This window comes from Embiotoca jacksoni, unplaced genomic scaffold, assembly GCF_022577435.1.
Source record: "Embiotoca jacksoni isolate LCO1_2020_lvr unplaced genomic scaffold, fEmbJac1.0.p SCAF_5, whole genome shotgun sequence".
Classification (NCBI taxonomy): Eukaryota; Metazoa; Chordata; class Actinopteri; family Embiotocidae; genus Embiotoca; species Embiotoca jacksoni.
Window position 1 is genome coordinate 16,773,303 of NW_027185403.1, and position 16,578 is coordinate 16,789,880.

At 43.1% G+C, this 16,578-nt stretch overlaps 1 protein-coding gene across 1 annotated transcript; it reads right to left on the reverse strand.

Annotated features, from left to right (window-relative positions):
* Nucleotides 1–4,415: 4,415 nt before the first annotated feature.
* On the reverse strand, nucleotides 4,416–10,593 carry tbx22 (T-box transcription factor 22). Its single transcript, XM_069171404.1, has 8 exons — nucleotides 10,455–10,593; nucleotides 9,788–10,001; nucleotides 8,363–8,464; nucleotides 8,112–8,286; nucleotides 6,321–6,485; nucleotides 5,427–5,491; nucleotides 5,048–5,133; nucleotides 4,416–4,960 (listed from the first exon to the last, which is right to left on the reverse strand). The coding sequence occupies exons 1-8, from the start codon at nucleotides 10,591–10,593 to the stop codon at nucleotides 4,416–4,418; spliced, it is 1,491 nt and encodes a 496-aa protein (XP_069027505.1).
* Nucleotides 10,594–16,578: the final 5,985 nt, after the last annotated feature.

The following is a 16,578-nucleotide window of genomic DNA, read 5'->3' on the forward strand; positions in this document are numbered from 1 at the left end:
ACAGGAAGCAAAAAGAGGTAAGAGCGATCTATCCCTCTGTCAGAGATAGGGGCAAAGAGAAAAAGAATATCTCACATCTCTTGTTCCAAAAGGCTTGATTTATAGGCCTCTATTAAACAAAACCAATGCCAGAAGCTCTCTCTCTCTCTCTGTCTCACACACACGCACACACACACACACACACACACACACACACACACACACACACACACACACACACACACACCTGTAGAATCCCCTTTTGGCTGATCAGACATGGGGAGAAATTAGCACGCACACTCTCTCTTAGGAGGAGACATGACGGACAGCCCGGGTCAGAGTGTGTGTCGTGTTTGTTGGTCATAAGCTGAGTGCTGACAGCCCTCCTCCAGCCACCCTGCACTGAAACACAAAGCTGCAATGATGACAAAACACTGAGCTCAACACAAGTAATTCAATTACTTTAACCGTGGTAAAACATGATCATCTGCCTGAAGTAAAAGTGGTACTGGTAATGTAACCAGTAAAAGCACAGACGTATGCACAACAAGCTGTGCACATACTATCAAACTGTTTCTGTCCAAAGAAAATCATGTCTTTATTTGAGGATTGAGAAAATGTATCTACTTCTAAAGGTAAATGCAACATTTAAAAACCCTCTAAATGACCCTACAAAAGCAAAGCCTCCTTTTAGTATAAATATAGTAATGTTGTGGATGAAAATGTGCAATATTTCCCTCAGAAATATAACACAGCGTACTGATTGAGTAAAGGTAATTCTGTAGTTCACAGTTTGCATCAGAAAAATGAAGGAGACAAGCTGAAAACAGAGTTGAGGTGCGAGGGAGAGTACAAGAACTGTTTGGGTGATTAACACATTCTCTGATAAATGGCATGAGTTTGAGGCCCAGATGGAGCACGCTGAGGAAACCCCAAAACACACACACAAACATGCAGGCCAGCTGCCAGGCCACATGTTAAAACTGTTTGTCCTCCACTCAGCTAACCTCTGCTCCTGGAGGACGGGGGCTCGTCAGGGAGCGCATGCCTGTGCATTGCCCCAGTGACCCCCGTCCACCCACACGTGCAGCCGTACGGCGAGGAATACACACGTATACAAAGCAAAACGCAGATCCGTGGAGACTTGCGGGTCTGTCATCGTTCTATCTGACGCCGAGAGATCCCAAGAGAAGAGTGGGAACGTTTTGATGTTCTCAGCAACAGAAGCTGTTTATAAAATAGAAGGGAAATAACGTTGAGAGGAGCACTTTCACTGTGACTATGTGGCGAATGTCTGCTCGATAGGGCAGTGGAGGAGCGCTTAATAACTGTTAAACTGCTCTTGCTTTTCACATTACTCACCGAGTGTAATTCAATTTCAGCCACAGCTGGTTTCACTTTCAACTTTACAGCTGAGCTCAGTCATGTCCCATAATCTGACCTGATAAATAACCAGCTTTTATTGAGTTTGCAGAGAAAATAGCGTCCATTATAAACCTTCACAGGAGACACACGGAGCCCAGTACGAGTGAGGCTGCAGGGCATGGAGCTCCACGGGCAGAGGGCTGTGTGTAGTGTGTGTGTACAACTGAGTGCTCATGGTAAAAGTATGGCAACTATTATTAGGAGGTAACTGACGTATGCGTGTTTGTGCGGAGTTTGTGTGTGTGTGTGTGTGTGTGTGTGTGTGTGTGTGTGTCATGTATGTTAATCTAATGAAGGCAGAGTGTATTTACACGTCCTGACTCTCTGCCGAGCTTCTCTCCTGTTGCAGGATGCCATTTCACATGATTGGAAACAAATGACTTCAGGGTCAAATTTCTCTCCCTTTACTACCCGTCAATCACGGCAGAACAGTCCAGAAACGTCCCTCCTCGTGTTATTACAGAGTTGAATCATCACAGTTTCCATGTTATTTCAGCCACCACCTACGTGAGCGTGATGTTAACACATTATAAGGCAAATTCACAATGTGGATGAATAAACAGTGGAGGACATTCATGAACAGACTGATAAGAGGTTAACCCGACGGTCAACTTCGGGGTCTAACATGGATTTTTTTTTTTTGTAAATATGAAGACAGAGTTTGCTTTAGATAAGAAAGATGGCGGCACTGCCACTTCTGTCTGTTACCAGCAGCTAGTTAGCTCACCATAAAAACTGTATTCTGGAAAACTGCTAGGCTGCCTCTGCTGAACAACAACAAACATATCACCTCTGCATCTCACTAATAAGCACATTATATATATTTTTTTAATTTATACAAAAAAACTGAAATTTAAAAATTAAGGAAGTTATTGCACCTAGCCCAAAAAAAAAAAATCTAAAAATAGCACGCCACATAAAACAAAAAATAACCTGTCAATTTTGCACTTAATGCAGTAAATGACATACAGAGTATGTGATTTAGTGAGCATTAAAGGTGCTGGTAGGGACACTTTCTTACATTTGGACAGAAAATGTTTGCCTTTTTCTAGTCTTTATGCCAAATTCATTTAATCTAAAATAATCTATGAACTAGTCGGCTGCTGTCGTTGTCTTTTCATCTAAGAAAGTGAATATTCCCCAAAACGGCTTCATTTTACTAAAAAGGCTGATGCAGAGTGGCACTTCATTTTTTGCGACACTGTTTTATCAGGCAACATTTGCACTACTGCAAAATGTATCCTCTGTATGCACAGACACTAATCAGAAGCTCATCTTTCAAACGGATTGTTTTCTGCGATACAGCGCAGTCGTGTTTCCACTAATCATTACAGGTGCTTGATGCTCATCATATTTGCTACAAGTGTGTGTGCCTGCTTTACTACACCGGAGAGTGACAGGTGCAGAGTTCAGCTCTCCTGGTATGAAAGCAATTTGTCTAATTGAAAGATCAGGAATTAGTCGGGAGTTTAAAATGATTGTCCTGCGTAGGCAAACGTGGAGATGACAGCCGGTATCGAGTAACCGGCACAGATTACGTGTGTCTGCAGACAAAGGGCGGGCTGTTTGATGCCGGTGCACCTGACCGCTCGCCGAAACATGGGCCATCCCCTGCCTGAGCTCCTCAATTAACTCCTTCCTGCTATTTCCACGTCCAGTGCACATTATCTCACTGCCGTGCTCGACCATGACAAGTAAATTGGTGTTTGGTTTTGACCGTTTGTCGGGAAACAGGCCATTTCCCCCGCTTTGCCTAAACCGCTGTTCCTAGCTTTAGCGGGAGGGAGGGAGAGAGGGAGGAACGGGGTGGGGTGGGGGGGGGAGGGGGGGAGGAATGGGTGCTGGGTTTGAGTCTGAGTTGAAGGCAGGAATTATCACATCAGCGGCTGAACGGGCGTGCACCCCTTTGGTGCGGACAAAAAAAACACAGCATTATGTGGAGAGGTTTTCATTTGACTCTGAAAGCCTTCCACATGACTCAAAAAGTCAAGTCTTCACACAGCAGCATCGATTTTCTGTTGATCCTGGAACAACGTTACAACACTACAGTGATGACGCGGCTGCTTTAGACCGTTGTAGAGAGCAGGGAGCCTCGATCCAGCCTCGTTACAAACTAATAAAGGTCTTGATAGAAAAACCGTTTCACCTCCATGCGTCTCTGATTAGTCCTATTATTGGTAATAAAGCACAGGGATGGAAACTGGCTGCCTGAATTCTGGCAGCTGTTGTTCTTCCTCTAAAAAGACCTGATGAGCTCATCTTATTGGTCAGGGGTGGCCAAGCCTGACACCGAGATTCAGCTGAGTCCTCCAAAAAAAAAAAGACACGCTTTTGTTCACATTCAGTGAATACCAGTTGATAATTGCAACAAAATGTTTGTCTAATCATCATTTCTTATTTAAAGTTACTTCCTGCTGCACATTAAGCACATATGTGGTTTTGTTTACTTTGAATCACACTGCGTATTCATGTTAATACAAATTGAAAACGTGGGAAATGTATTTCCTCTTTCAGTTTGCTTATAAATTCTGTATAAAAAGAAAAATTTGAACATGTTTGATATTAATAAAATATGAAAAATACTTTAATGGGCAGTTATGGTCGGTTTAACTGTCATGATCATTAATAGTTATGTTACATACCTCAGATCCTATTGCTGATGCTCTTTGGTAACAACATTACAGCCCTTCAAGAAGGTAAATTGTGGGACTGAAATATAAAAGAAAAAAAGATGTTGTGCAGAAAAATAAAACTCTGCTTTCTGTCCCAAATAAAAATCACATCTTTTTGTTTAGTCAGAGGGCAGGGTTTTTTGGCTCTAGGTGAATGTGAACAGTAAAAATGATCTGAGTCTGGATCATTCTTTTGTGCTGGTGAATCCAACACAGAGTATACAAAGTTTTTAAATAGCCCCATTCGCTCAAATAGAAAATAAGCCCTCTCTGTTTTGTTGCAATAAACTTTGGCTTGTTACACTCAATGGGCCGAAGCCCGCAAGTGCGGTCCAGCTGTCAGAGGCAGTGGTTGGTGGTCGGGTGCCACGGAGACTGGCGCAGCAGACAGTCTGTGGTGTCTTCGGCTAGTTTGGCGTGCCGGGAAAGAGCCGCGAGTTGGGGGCTCAGGGGGAAGCTGTAGCGGTAAAGGCAGTAAGGGCCCGCGGTGTCGGAGAGATGAGGGAAGAGAGGGGACCCCTGAGGACCGAGGGGGCTGTGGAGGGGCAGCAGGCAAGGGGGGCTCCCCGGAGATCCGTGAAGACACGGGTCCCTAAAGTGGGGAAGTTTCTTCCCCTGCAGTGCAGAGAGGAACGGGAGGTCTGTGAGAGGAGGCAGTGGGGGAAGGCCTCTCAGTCTATCTGCTCCCAGGGAGGAGAAGGCTCTGCTGGGCAGCGGGGAGACGCAGGCGGAGGCGGCGGACGTCTTGCTGTAGAGGGGGAGAGCGAGGGTGTGGAGAGCAGCGTCCTGGCAGGAGAGCGCTGAGACGGAGAACGGGTGAAGGGATGACGATGAGGAGAGAGGGAGGAGGCTCTTCACACTGCTGGTCGGTGACCCCGAGCTTCCTGTTGGCACACGTTAGAAACTAAAATCATAAAAGAGCAAAAATCTCAGTTTGGACCAGAGAAGTAAAAAGAGCTGCAGCTCAGTACCTTGGAGCTGAATGGTAAACGGCTTGAAGTCCAAGCTGAGTGGGCCTCTCCAGGGATATGACTCCAACAGGCCATCCAACACCCCCCTGTACACACACACACACACACACACACACACACACACACACACACACACACACACACACACACACACACACACACACATATATAAAAATGTATACTGTAAAAGCAGTGAAAAATGTTATTCCAGGTATTTAAATATTGGTTCTGAGAGGTGTGAAATTCTGCACTACACAGTTCAGCTTTATTTGAAGGTTTTATGTGGCTTCAAATTTCAGTGGTTGAACTTAAAATCCCTCTTGGGTCCTTTGGTGGAGTACTTTCTGAGCTAACAAAATGTTCGGTGTTCGTTCTTTACCTATTCCTTCCTGGATCTCTGAAGCCTTTGGCGAAGGGGTTCCTGTCGATCTTCAGTTTTGTTATCTTGCCCGGGAGAGAGGAGCAGACACGGTGTTAGAGTAGACGTGTCGACCACTGACGTGTTAAGCTAACAATGAGCTCAGCTTTACAACAGCACGGAGAGTGGCAGAGCTCCCCCTCCGGGACCGCTTCTCCCAGCAGCACCCAGGGCGACCAGCCATGTCAAACAGGGTTCTTGGAGACGGAGTTCGGGGTCGGACAGTTTTATTCGGTGCTTTAATAGGCTGTGGACTCCAGCAATCTGCGCAGTCACAGCTCGTTATTGAGTTTCTGTAATAATACGCTGGCTGATAGTAAAATGAGCCCTGATGAAAAGAGCTGGCAGTCTCAGTGGACGGCTCTGTTACTGGAGGAATGGTAGCCAACAGCGGGGTCAGGTCCCCTGCACGGGAACACACACACCCTCTCTGAGCCCAGCAGAAAATCAGCAGACTGCAAATTTATGATTTTACTGAGACCGCTTGGACGTGGGCCTCATCAGCTTCACGACTTGGAGATTCAAACATTTTTATGTGAGGTCAAAGAGCACGAGCTGCTGACTGGATCATCATAACAACCGCTGTGTCGATGACCAAACATCTGCTTTTTCAATATTTCTGGCACCCAGAAGAATAAGACTCAAAATCAGTAATATCAAGTTGTTGACTGATTTCTACTAAATATTATTTAATTGTTGGCCAAAAATATGAACATTTTGATTCAGAAAATAAGCAACATTTTGAACATATCGTCTTCAGGGCACATTGTTTCTAAACATGAATCTGTTGTTCGTCGTTATGTTACAAAGTATTTTACTCATGTCCGGGCCGGTCCGGTTTAGTCTCAGCGTTACCTGTTGGTTCTGATAAGCTGTGACGGTGGTGAACTCTGTTTCTGGGAAGGAGAAGCTGTGCACTCCTTCAGCAGGCAGCGACTGGATCTGAGACAAGTCCATCCGAGGGTTGTGCCGGATGATGTGCACACGTGGCTTGTACTTATGCATCGACTGAAGAATGACCTGGATCAAGAGACAAAGATGATATAAAGAATTTTATAAAGCGGACCTCTATTATATTATTATCTTTAAGATGAACTTCTGAAACCAACATATAGGGCTGCAACAACTGACGATTGTCAGTATAAATACAAAAATGATGTTTTCAATTAATTGTTTGGTCTATAAAGTGTGTCATCAAATTGCTTCTTCAGTATTAATGGCAGACAACAGGGAGATATTCAGTTTTAATTTGACAATTAATCGAATATCCAAATAGTTGGCAAAATGTTTTGTTGCTCAACTAATTGATATATTCACTAATTGATTTAGCGTTATGGTAAATAGTTAATGGTCCAATAGTTTGTGAATTTTGCTAAAAGTTTTAAATGATTTAAAAAATATGAATCCATAAAAAAAAAAAAAAAAAAACTAAGAAAGAAGTGGCTTTTAGTGTTGGATGGAAAACATTTCCGTTACAGTTAGAGAAATAATCTACGGTAGATGACACATGAAAATAATATAATAATGAAATAAAATATTCTTCAAAACAATATCATAAGATGCATCACAGAATATAAAACACATTAAGACAGACTTTTCTGCACATTAAAAGTAATATGGATTTAGATAAAAAGGTCTATTCAACAAATAAAACAAAAAAACATAAAATATGATTAAATTAATAAATGATAATTATCTTGTGTTTCACAGAAATTAATCAGATTTAAAATTTGACATCGCAATAAGAAATGAAACAATAAACTTTGCATACTGCCAAAAACTAAAGTACAACTAATTGTTGCAGTTTATTGCAACATTTTGTGGTTCTGTAATATTTTTTCATTTTGCATATTTGGTCAAATATTTTGTGAACTAACCAGAAAAATAGTGTAAACTATATGAAAGTTCTACAAATTTGGGGATCTTTAACCCACAAATCTCCTTTTTACCTGCTTAGAGAGAATCCAAATAAAATCATGTGGTTATGTAATATAAATGAGGTTTCAGAGTGGAAGTACCAGATTATTTTAGAAAATGCAGGACACTGCTCCACTGCCAATTTTTGTGTCAAACAGCAATAACTTTAAAAAAAAAAAAAAAAAGGTTGGATAATAAGAAGCTCTTTACGTGTATTTAAAACCACAGTAAACTGACTACAGCAATACCAGGGATCATGAGGCCGTTTTTCAGCTCAAGCACAAACACAGTTTCTCCACTTCTGCTATTTAAGAAAAGTGAGTCTCCCAAACACACACACCCCACGGTATTCAGAAGGATCAAGACAAAAGCCTCCTATCACTTCCCTGGCCACCGCATTTTACATCACTGAACCTTTCACAGGAAGTTCAGGAGCCCCTTCCTCACTCCAATATTAGACTGTTGATAGGCAGCGATTTAGGGAGGGCATACATTTTCAAAGATTGACCCCTGTAAATGCTCCACATTATATACAGGTTGATATCAACATCAACACTCGGAAGTAAAAAAAAAGAAATGATCAGCCATATGCGAAAATCCCATCATAAATGTAGACCTGATCTGACCCCCACTCCACGAAAAAGTCTCCCCTGCAGGCCCACAGCATGTTGAGCCTTGATCCAGTATTTAAAGCACAGATAAAGAGCAAGCAGCTCGTCGGTTACCTACATGTCCCTTGTCGTCCATCTCGTTGTTGGTGAGTTTGACGCGGTCAAAGCTGATGACCTGTCGCATCCACGTCTCTCCCGCGCACGGTGAGTCCGGATGCACGTAGAGCCGCGGAGAGATGCACGAGTGGTCCGTGTTTCCAGCCACCATCCACTGCGAGCTGTGGTACACATATCTGAGGAGGGATGCAAGTCAATACGTCAGTGGATAAACAGGTCAATTCTGAGTTAGAATAATTAGTACACACAAACCTGTAGCGTTTGGAGTCCACGGGCATGACGTCCATTGCGATGTAATACTGCTGGCTGGGGTCCAAGTTACGCACTTTGACGCGCACAGAAGGAAACATTCTCCTAATGAAAAGACAGAAAAGAAGCGCAGCACTTTCGTTAGAAATAAGAAATCTGCTTAAAACTTTTTTTTAAACCGATGCATTTGTATTTAGTAGTCATGGATTTCACATTATAAAATAACGCAACAAGACATAAAGTAGAAAAACTTCAGGCAGAAACTTCGCTGCCTTTATCGGCCAGGTTCAGAGGGAAGTTCAGGGACGTCGAGGGGCCAAGACTCACAAGGGTATCTTCCCTGCCGAGATTTATAGCACGTGCTCTCGGTAATTGAATAAACGGTACCTCGATTTCAGCAAGTAGTCATGTCCCAATAACTCATTTCTGGAAAAACAGAAGGGGACGTACATGGCCAATTATCAGACCACAAAAGTATTTCTTTGAAACGGAAAGATAAAGTTAATTCAATCGACCTGTACCCAAGAATACCTCCGTGTCACAAGGTTTCCTTATTGACAGTCATCCTGTGACAGGTTCAATTCAGTTCGAGAGTATCTAGTTTTCGTCCCAGGTTTCTGCGCTAAAGTCTAAAATAGAAGCCAGACAAAAACATATAGAGTAAATATAAACACGCTCAGTTTTGGTTGTTGACTCTGCTTTATTGACGGATAACTCCGCTGTCCCGCTCATTTGTTTGGACAGTAATATAAAAGTGTCAGCTCCTCTGCTCACTTCTGATTGGCTGCAGCCTTTTACACTCGGTAAACGGGCACCTGTGACTGCATAGCAGTTCATTATCATGTTATTGATGACGACCACTCTATCTTAGATTTAGAACTGACACTTCAACAACTAACACTTAATTGTACAGACTGCAGATTAGACACTGTGTACCGTTTCTTTTTTTTTTTTTTTTATTATTATTTTCTTTTTTAATACAAAAGGCCCCATTTAAACAGTAAAAACCCGGGTGCGAATTATGAGGCCTGCTCATATTTTTGTGTGACTAAACTTTATTGTTTCAATCATTTTGAGATAAAGTATCCGTTTTGTTTTGTTTTTTCAAAATACTACTCTTAACCTGAACCCAATCTCATCACATTATGTTGGACTTGTGTGCCGTTTTGGCTGAACTGTTTTGACACTTAAAAAAATACGCACATTCAAATAATAGGTTGAGGTGATATGAATAGGCCAGGTGAGTAACTCCCTGTATGTGGTTATTGTTCATCTAACTCGTATAGGCCAAATATATTTGGATTTAGAAATTTTGCATGATGGATTTGTTGCACTAAATCAGTAAATGGAGCCTAAAGGCCAGTTTGCAAGAAGTAAAGCTTTCACAATAACCGCTACAGACCTCTGTCAAATCCTTCCTTCTTATACCTGCCAGCTTTGGTGATGATCATCTCGGTGCCGATCTCAAAGAATCTCTTCCACAGCTCGGAGCCCTGCAGCTCTACTCGGACCTCTCTGTCCGGCCGGCGGTCGCTCTCCTTCGGCTTGCTGTCCTCGCTGCCGGAGTCTTCGGTCCCGGATCTCACCGTCTGTCTCAGCGGGTCACAGGTGGTGTCCTCCAGCCTCCTCGGTGTTGAACCTGCTCTCTTCATCTGGCTGGTGGGATATTCGTGCTGGACTGAAAGTGCAAAAGGAAGGAATATAGTGAGATATTGTAAAAAGGAGCCACCATCCAAAAATCCATCAAATTATGTTATTTCAAAATGCTTAGGAGTGAGCAGCAACTTTGATGATTTTCTTTGGTTTGATGAAGCTGTGAATATATAAATCAGGATACTGTTCCCCCACTGTGCTGGATAAATACATATAACTTTTTTTTAATCATTATTATCTGGATTTTAATTGATTAAATATATTTTGAATTGTGACCTCTACATAAATCCGAGTGTGGACTAAAGATAAATTAAATTAAATTTAAAAAAAAAACTTGCAGTTGCAATTTTGCCAGTGTGTTTCCAAGCTGTGCGTAAAATGGTTATAACTAAAAGCAGCGGGATGTTCTTAAAAATTCAAAAGCCGTGTCCTTGTGTCTCACCGGTGAAGATGCTTCTCTCGCCACCGGTGTCTCCACCTGAACTTGACTCGTGTTCCTCTGACACTTTCATCCTCTTGCAGGGCTTCCCGACCAACGCCTCCACAGAAAACGCGTGAGCCCGGGAGCTCAGGCCCTGCATCCTGGCGAGAGACACCGTATATACGAGCAGTATATCCGCCTGAAGTTTGACGTTGGGCCGGACGAGGATCGGTGTCCCAGCTCAGTCTGAACAGGACGGGGCAGAATAAACATCAGCGGCAGCACATAAGGGAGACCCTTTTCTCCGCTGCGCAATTGATCCGGTGCGTTCCCATGTGTTCTCCGAGACTCGCGCCCCTCATCCAAAATCCTTGATTAGTGGCACGCCTCTTCTCCTCACTACAATACTCCTCTCTCCCCCTTTACCCGTCTCAACGTCTCCCCTTCCCTCTCTGGCTCACATAGGATATGTTCCTCGGGCTCTGGCTCCCCTCAGCGCGTCACAGAGAGGGAGGGAAGAGTGCAGCGTGCATTCCTTCACATGGGCCTGCGCTGCAAAAAATATCCATCCAAGCAGTCATTTCGATCTTAAAATAAAAATTTCATGAAACAATAGAAAAAAATATTGCACTACAAGAGGAAAATAATCACATTTCAAGCAATTGTTTCTTTTAACACGTCAAAGGAAACAACAACATAATGACAATGATTATATTTCAGCTGTATCAACAGGGGACACCTGTTTCAATATACAATTCAATGCTGTTAATATTAAAGGAAATGTTTAATCAAATCAATGAGGGCCAATGAATGAGGGATATTTATTGCAGTATTCGCTTGGTCTCAGTGGCATTTGAGTGTTCAAGAGAACCAGCAGGAGCATCTTTACGCACGATGTCTCGGATGACGAGGTAGAAATCAGTGAGTTCAACAGATGGTTAATGAACATGTTTCTGCCATTTAGTAATCTAAAGAAAATCGAATCACTTACTGAAATAAAATGTGTGAGAATCATTCCACAAACTAACAATAAAACCAGTGTTGATGGCCTGGAGTCCAGAATGCGATTAATGTGAATTTTGTTAAGGACATCTTCCCTTGAGGCAACATTTTTTAGCAGGAACAAACCTTTCAATTGTTTCACAAGTTGCTTCCCTCCATTTAGACAGCCGGCAGATAAATAGAATGCGTTTTGGGGGTATTGGATTGGGAGTCAAGGCACAAATATTTAAGTCTCTTAATTCAGACCATCTGGAAAGAAATATCTCCGTGAAACTCGCAGCCTTTCTGTTGAAGCTAACATTTCCTATATTAATTTGAAGGCTTTCCTTAAAGCGCTTTCTTGTCTCCCGTTTCTCCGGTATAGAAGTGGGATTTTTTTTTCTGTTGTAGTACCCGGTGAGGGTGTGCGCCAGTCTGGTTCTCATAAATGCGGAGATCAGATGGACTTTTGCGCACAGGGGGAAACTGGTCTGTAATGACAGCTCGGGATTATTACATTACTACTCGACATGAAATAGATCCGCTTTACACAAATAAAAGTCAGTGAAGGTTCTATTTAAAATGTTTTTTAATCACATGGTGTAATTGCTCTGAGGAGAAAACAAATGAGGGCTGTGTTTACGGCACGGTTGGTTTGGTTGGTGATGGAAATCTCTGACAACAGCCGGGAAATGGAGAACTATGACCAACCGGAATCACATGTTCCCTGTCATCATAACCTGTTTTAGGACCGTGGCCTGGATTCGTGTTTATTCTTCCCCAACTTTTCGTTTTCTTCCAAAACTAAGTGCATCTCGAACACCCGCCATGGTTCAAGCTGCTGCAGGAAAAAAGTGAGCTGGCTGGCTGTGCGCACACATGGCCCGCTGCTGCTGCTGCTTATTGAAATAAGACGCGACAAACTGATAGAAATAGCCTGTGTAGTTTCCCTTCACACACGTTTGAGAGATTGCTTTTCCATGCTGTCTTCAGCAGTCAGCTCATAAATCTTCCTCATGGGATTATGGGATGTCAACGGAGTGATGACGGGCGCGCGAGCTAGTGATCGCCTCGCCTGGTTTAGCAAAGCACAACAGGAAGCTCCTTCTCGTTGCTTTCTGATTCGTAATCCAGTGCAAATCTGCGCTCGTCCCATTCAGGGATATTTGGCACACATGTTTCCTTTTATTAAGCACAACACGCACGCTTTGCGGAAACAAGAGACTCAAATCCAATTTAGCAGGGGGCCTCAGGTTTCCATTAATGCGGAAGTTGGATGACCAGCTGCAATTAGGCTTTCCCATCATTTTGCGCCTTCAGGCTCGCTGGCATGCTGCTGATTTGTAGCCTAATTAATAATCATTTGCGAATAATTGGTTTGCTATTGAAGCCAAGTGGTAGGCCTCAACAACACACAAAAGCACAAATAAAATGCAACACAAGTTACCTTGAGCGGTTCATAAAATCTGCCTTTTTCTTGTTTAACTGGCATTTTTTTTCTGATTCAATACAAAGTCTTTGTTTATTCGGTGTAACTTGTTTTTTGAGGCTGAAGTGTGTGTGTGTGTGTTTGGAGCTGCAGGCCGGTGCCCAAACACTAATCACGACCAGCCGTACACTCACGGTAGGCATCTGTCGGTACTGTATATGTGCACACAACTTGCAATATGTGTGTGTGTGAGTGTTTATAAACAGGCCTGTCTGTCTGCAGCTCAGTGCTGAATGGATGTGACGGGGCCCCCTGATGGTTTGTTTTAAGTTGGATCCTGATGCTGAGCAGTAAGTGTGTGTGCTTTTGTAAATACGTGTGTGTGAGGGTGTGTGAGGGTTATTCTGGGCATGGGCTGCTGGAGCGGATGCCCGCTCACTGCCAAATGTCAAACTTCCACCAGCAGTCTGCTGTGACATTTGTAGAGTGTTTGAATGTGCAACGCTGTGCACACTTAGTGTGTTGTGGCACTAATGGGACATGAGCACTCTGTAGTGGACATGAGTGAAGGCTCACCTGGAGTACACACTCCCTGCTGAGAAGCTGATGTGCTAACTGTTTCCAATGCTGGTCTCAAACATTGGATATTGTAACTGAGGGGGTATTAAGGATATTGAGCTGTTTGTTATTTACTGATATTAATGCTTCTGCTGTCCGTCCACTGTTGATGTGAAGGAAGAAGAAAAGAGAGCCGGAACAGAACCAGTCAAAGTTTTTCTCAACATGCCCGATTACAGGGTGACAAATTCCTCTGACCCTGACATGTCATCAGCACCGTGATGTGTGTATGTGCAACATCACATCTGCTACTCATAACCTCCATCTTGTCCCTCTCTCAGCTGTCAGAGGTCCACAGTGTCTCTCAGACTGCGGACTCCCTGCAGGGATCCTCGCTGTGCGCGAACAAAGTCTCCTCATTGCTTCTGCTTCTTTCACAGCCCTACCAGGAGCGTCAGTGATCACATCCTTCTCTGCCTGTAGGAGTTAATTGACTGTGTCTGCCAACACGGTTGCATCGTGCCCCTTGATTTGCTGTTGAAAGGCATCCAAATATTCTCCTCCAATCAGCTTTGAGGGAGAGGAGGCTGCTGCCTTGATGTCAAATGCAATGAAAGGACCAAAGCTGATGAATTGATACCACTAACAAGTGTTGCCTGTGTAACCAAAGCCTGATACAGCTCATAATCCTCTGTGCCTCAAACCTCCTTTGTTGTCCAACACTATTAAAAACACACATCAATTAACCACTCTGGTGCAGTGAGTGATATGTTCCTCCATTATAAAGAACAAAGGCTGCCAGAGCACCACAGCTGAAAACATTTCCCCCAATGACATTTTTACTACTGTACATGTCCATTTTCTTAAAACTGAGCCTTTACAAAAATAAACTATATATCCATGACTCATTTTAAAGATTTACATATCAGAAGGAATCAATGAGCCTGGAGCCAAGAGACACTGACAGATAGGGGCAGTTGAACAAGTGTTAGGAAACAGAGAAAAGCACTGTTGGGTTACTTTTACATGGAGTTTGTTGACAGTATGAAATGCAGAATATTCCCAGCCTTGACCTTTAAAGATATCAACACTCAGTTGCTCCTCGACCCCTTGGCCGTCTGTTGGAACGGCTTGGAGCATAGAAATAGCAAAACGCTGCCTCGCCAAATGTTTTTGTTCGTTTCAGAACTACTAACAGGCTCCTGTTAGAGGAGCTTGAAAGCAGCTCTGGCTCAAATATAAGAAGCATTTCAGACAAGTATTTTGATGTCAACATGTAAAAAAACTTTATTAAATCAGTACCAGAAATGCAGGTGAGAAGTGCTGTGACGTTTGACTTTGAATATTGCAAAAAAGGAAATTCTGTGCTGAAAGATGTACATTTACCAGGCAGGGATAAGACCTAGTTGCATTATGGGAAGTTTAAAATCCAAGGTTTTTGGAACTTTTTTGGTAATAAACAATCCTGTCTACTAGAAATTATGTTGAATTTGTAGAAAACCCAGGTAGTTTCTCATGCTTCAGCTTTAACCACATGCTGTGAGTGCCTAAACACACAACCCTTAACAATGTTTAGACATATTTTAGTGGCCATAGTGGATATTTGTCAGTCAAGCTTTGGCACAAGCATTCTACATGATGTGCCGTTAGTTTTGTGCCAAAATGTATTTGCTGGTGCAAATTAATGAGCTATAGTGAGAAGGAAAAAAAATTAAAAAAAATCAATGAAATAAGTGCTGTTTTCTGCACCTTACTTTTGTCTGTTTTGCTGTGGTTGCGTTAACAGGGCTTTATTGGGGTCATATTAGAGGTAAAACTGTGCTTCTAGGTCTCTTTCCTCTCCCTCCGTGCAGCTCGATCTGGGCTGGCAGCGTTTGGGGATCCCGGGCACGAGGCCTGGTACTACCGCCTTCTCCCCTGCCCACAGTGTAGGAAGATTTAATGGCTCATGTGCCACGGCATCCAGCCTTTACTGACTCCCACTGCCTCTGCCTGGTCGGGTGGGTAACAAAAGGATGAGGGCGAGAGGAAAACAGGGGAGGAGGGGAACATCTCTGCCAAGATGCAGCCTCCTCTCACCACAAGCGTGTTGTGAATTATCTTCTACCTCTCCCTCCTTCTTTTCTCTTCCTAAGCCTTGAGTTATCCCTTTGCTACTCACCCTCTTCCTGTTAAACACATATAGATCTTCATCTGTCCACAACGCTTTCATGAGGCCAACTGTGAATCTGACTCTATGGCACATCCATCTCACTTGTTTGGAGAGCTAATTCTTTTTGATGAAAATTGCCTTTTCTCTCTCCTCCTCTGTCTCTCTGTTCCTCTGTCTCTCTCTCCCTCTCTGTCTGCCAGTAACTGTGTGGTTAATGGTTGCGGTAAAAAGAAACAAAAACAGCCATAATTGATAATGAGAGTCAGATTCTGCATGTGAGGATCTCAGCCGAGCGTCTTTCCCCTCGTCTCGGACAGGCCCAGACGGACGGCTCTGCCAAGCAGGACACTGATTGAACGGGGCACCGGGATCCGTGGGGCTTTGGGGAGTTGGGATTTGGGAATAGATCTGTGGGAATGCGAATTTTTTTCTTCCCAGAAGGATGTCGAGGGGTGGAAAACTAATCCGCAGGGTGTTAGTGTGTAATTTCCTAATAACATAATGTGTAACTAGCACACTATTTAGATAAAATAATGCCTAAAAGTGAACAATGCTCCAACATAAACACACTTGCAGATTGTTAGCTGACTTAAGCCGGAGTTTGAAATGTGTTGAGTGCTCCTTTTGGTGTTGTTAACATGCATGGGGAGGGGAAGTAGTAATTATTTAGGGGAAATCCATCGTTTTGCGTGCATGTGGTGGAAGCTTGTTGAGGAACCTCGCAGTCACACACGTCTTTATCTGTTTTTGTCCGACTGAGCACAATCATTGTGAACACAAATATTTTTTTATCAAAGCCGCACCGGAGTGGAGGGGAATTATTTTTAGATTTTGCCAATAAATGAGGGGTTTCATATATCTGCAAGTGGTTGGGGGGAAGAAGACTGAAAATTTAGGAGAAAAGAGAGAGAGAGTTGAAAAAAAAAAACCTGGCAGAGCCACAAAAGCTTTTAAAACAACATGTGAAAAATCAGCAGTTCTTTAACAGTTAGCTTGTCATTTTTATTTGCCTCTTCAGATGGTGG

What these genes read in the sequence shown, in the direction of transcription:
- tbx22 (XM_069171404.1), bottom strand. Translation starts at nt 10,593, where the DNA reads ATGCAGGGCCTGAGCTCCCGGGCTCACGCGTTTTCTGTGGAGGCGTTG. An exon ending in ATCATCACCAAAGCTGGCAG is followed by an intron (nt 8,465 to 9,787) that starts GTATAAGAAGGA and finishes TCTTTTCATTAG; the next exon opens with GAGAATGTTTCCTTCTGTGC. An exon ending in CAGCTTATCAGAACCAACAG is followed by an intron (nt 5,492 to 6,320) that starts GTAACGCTGAGA and finishes CTCCCGGGCAAG; the next exon opens with ATAACAAAACTGAAGATCGA.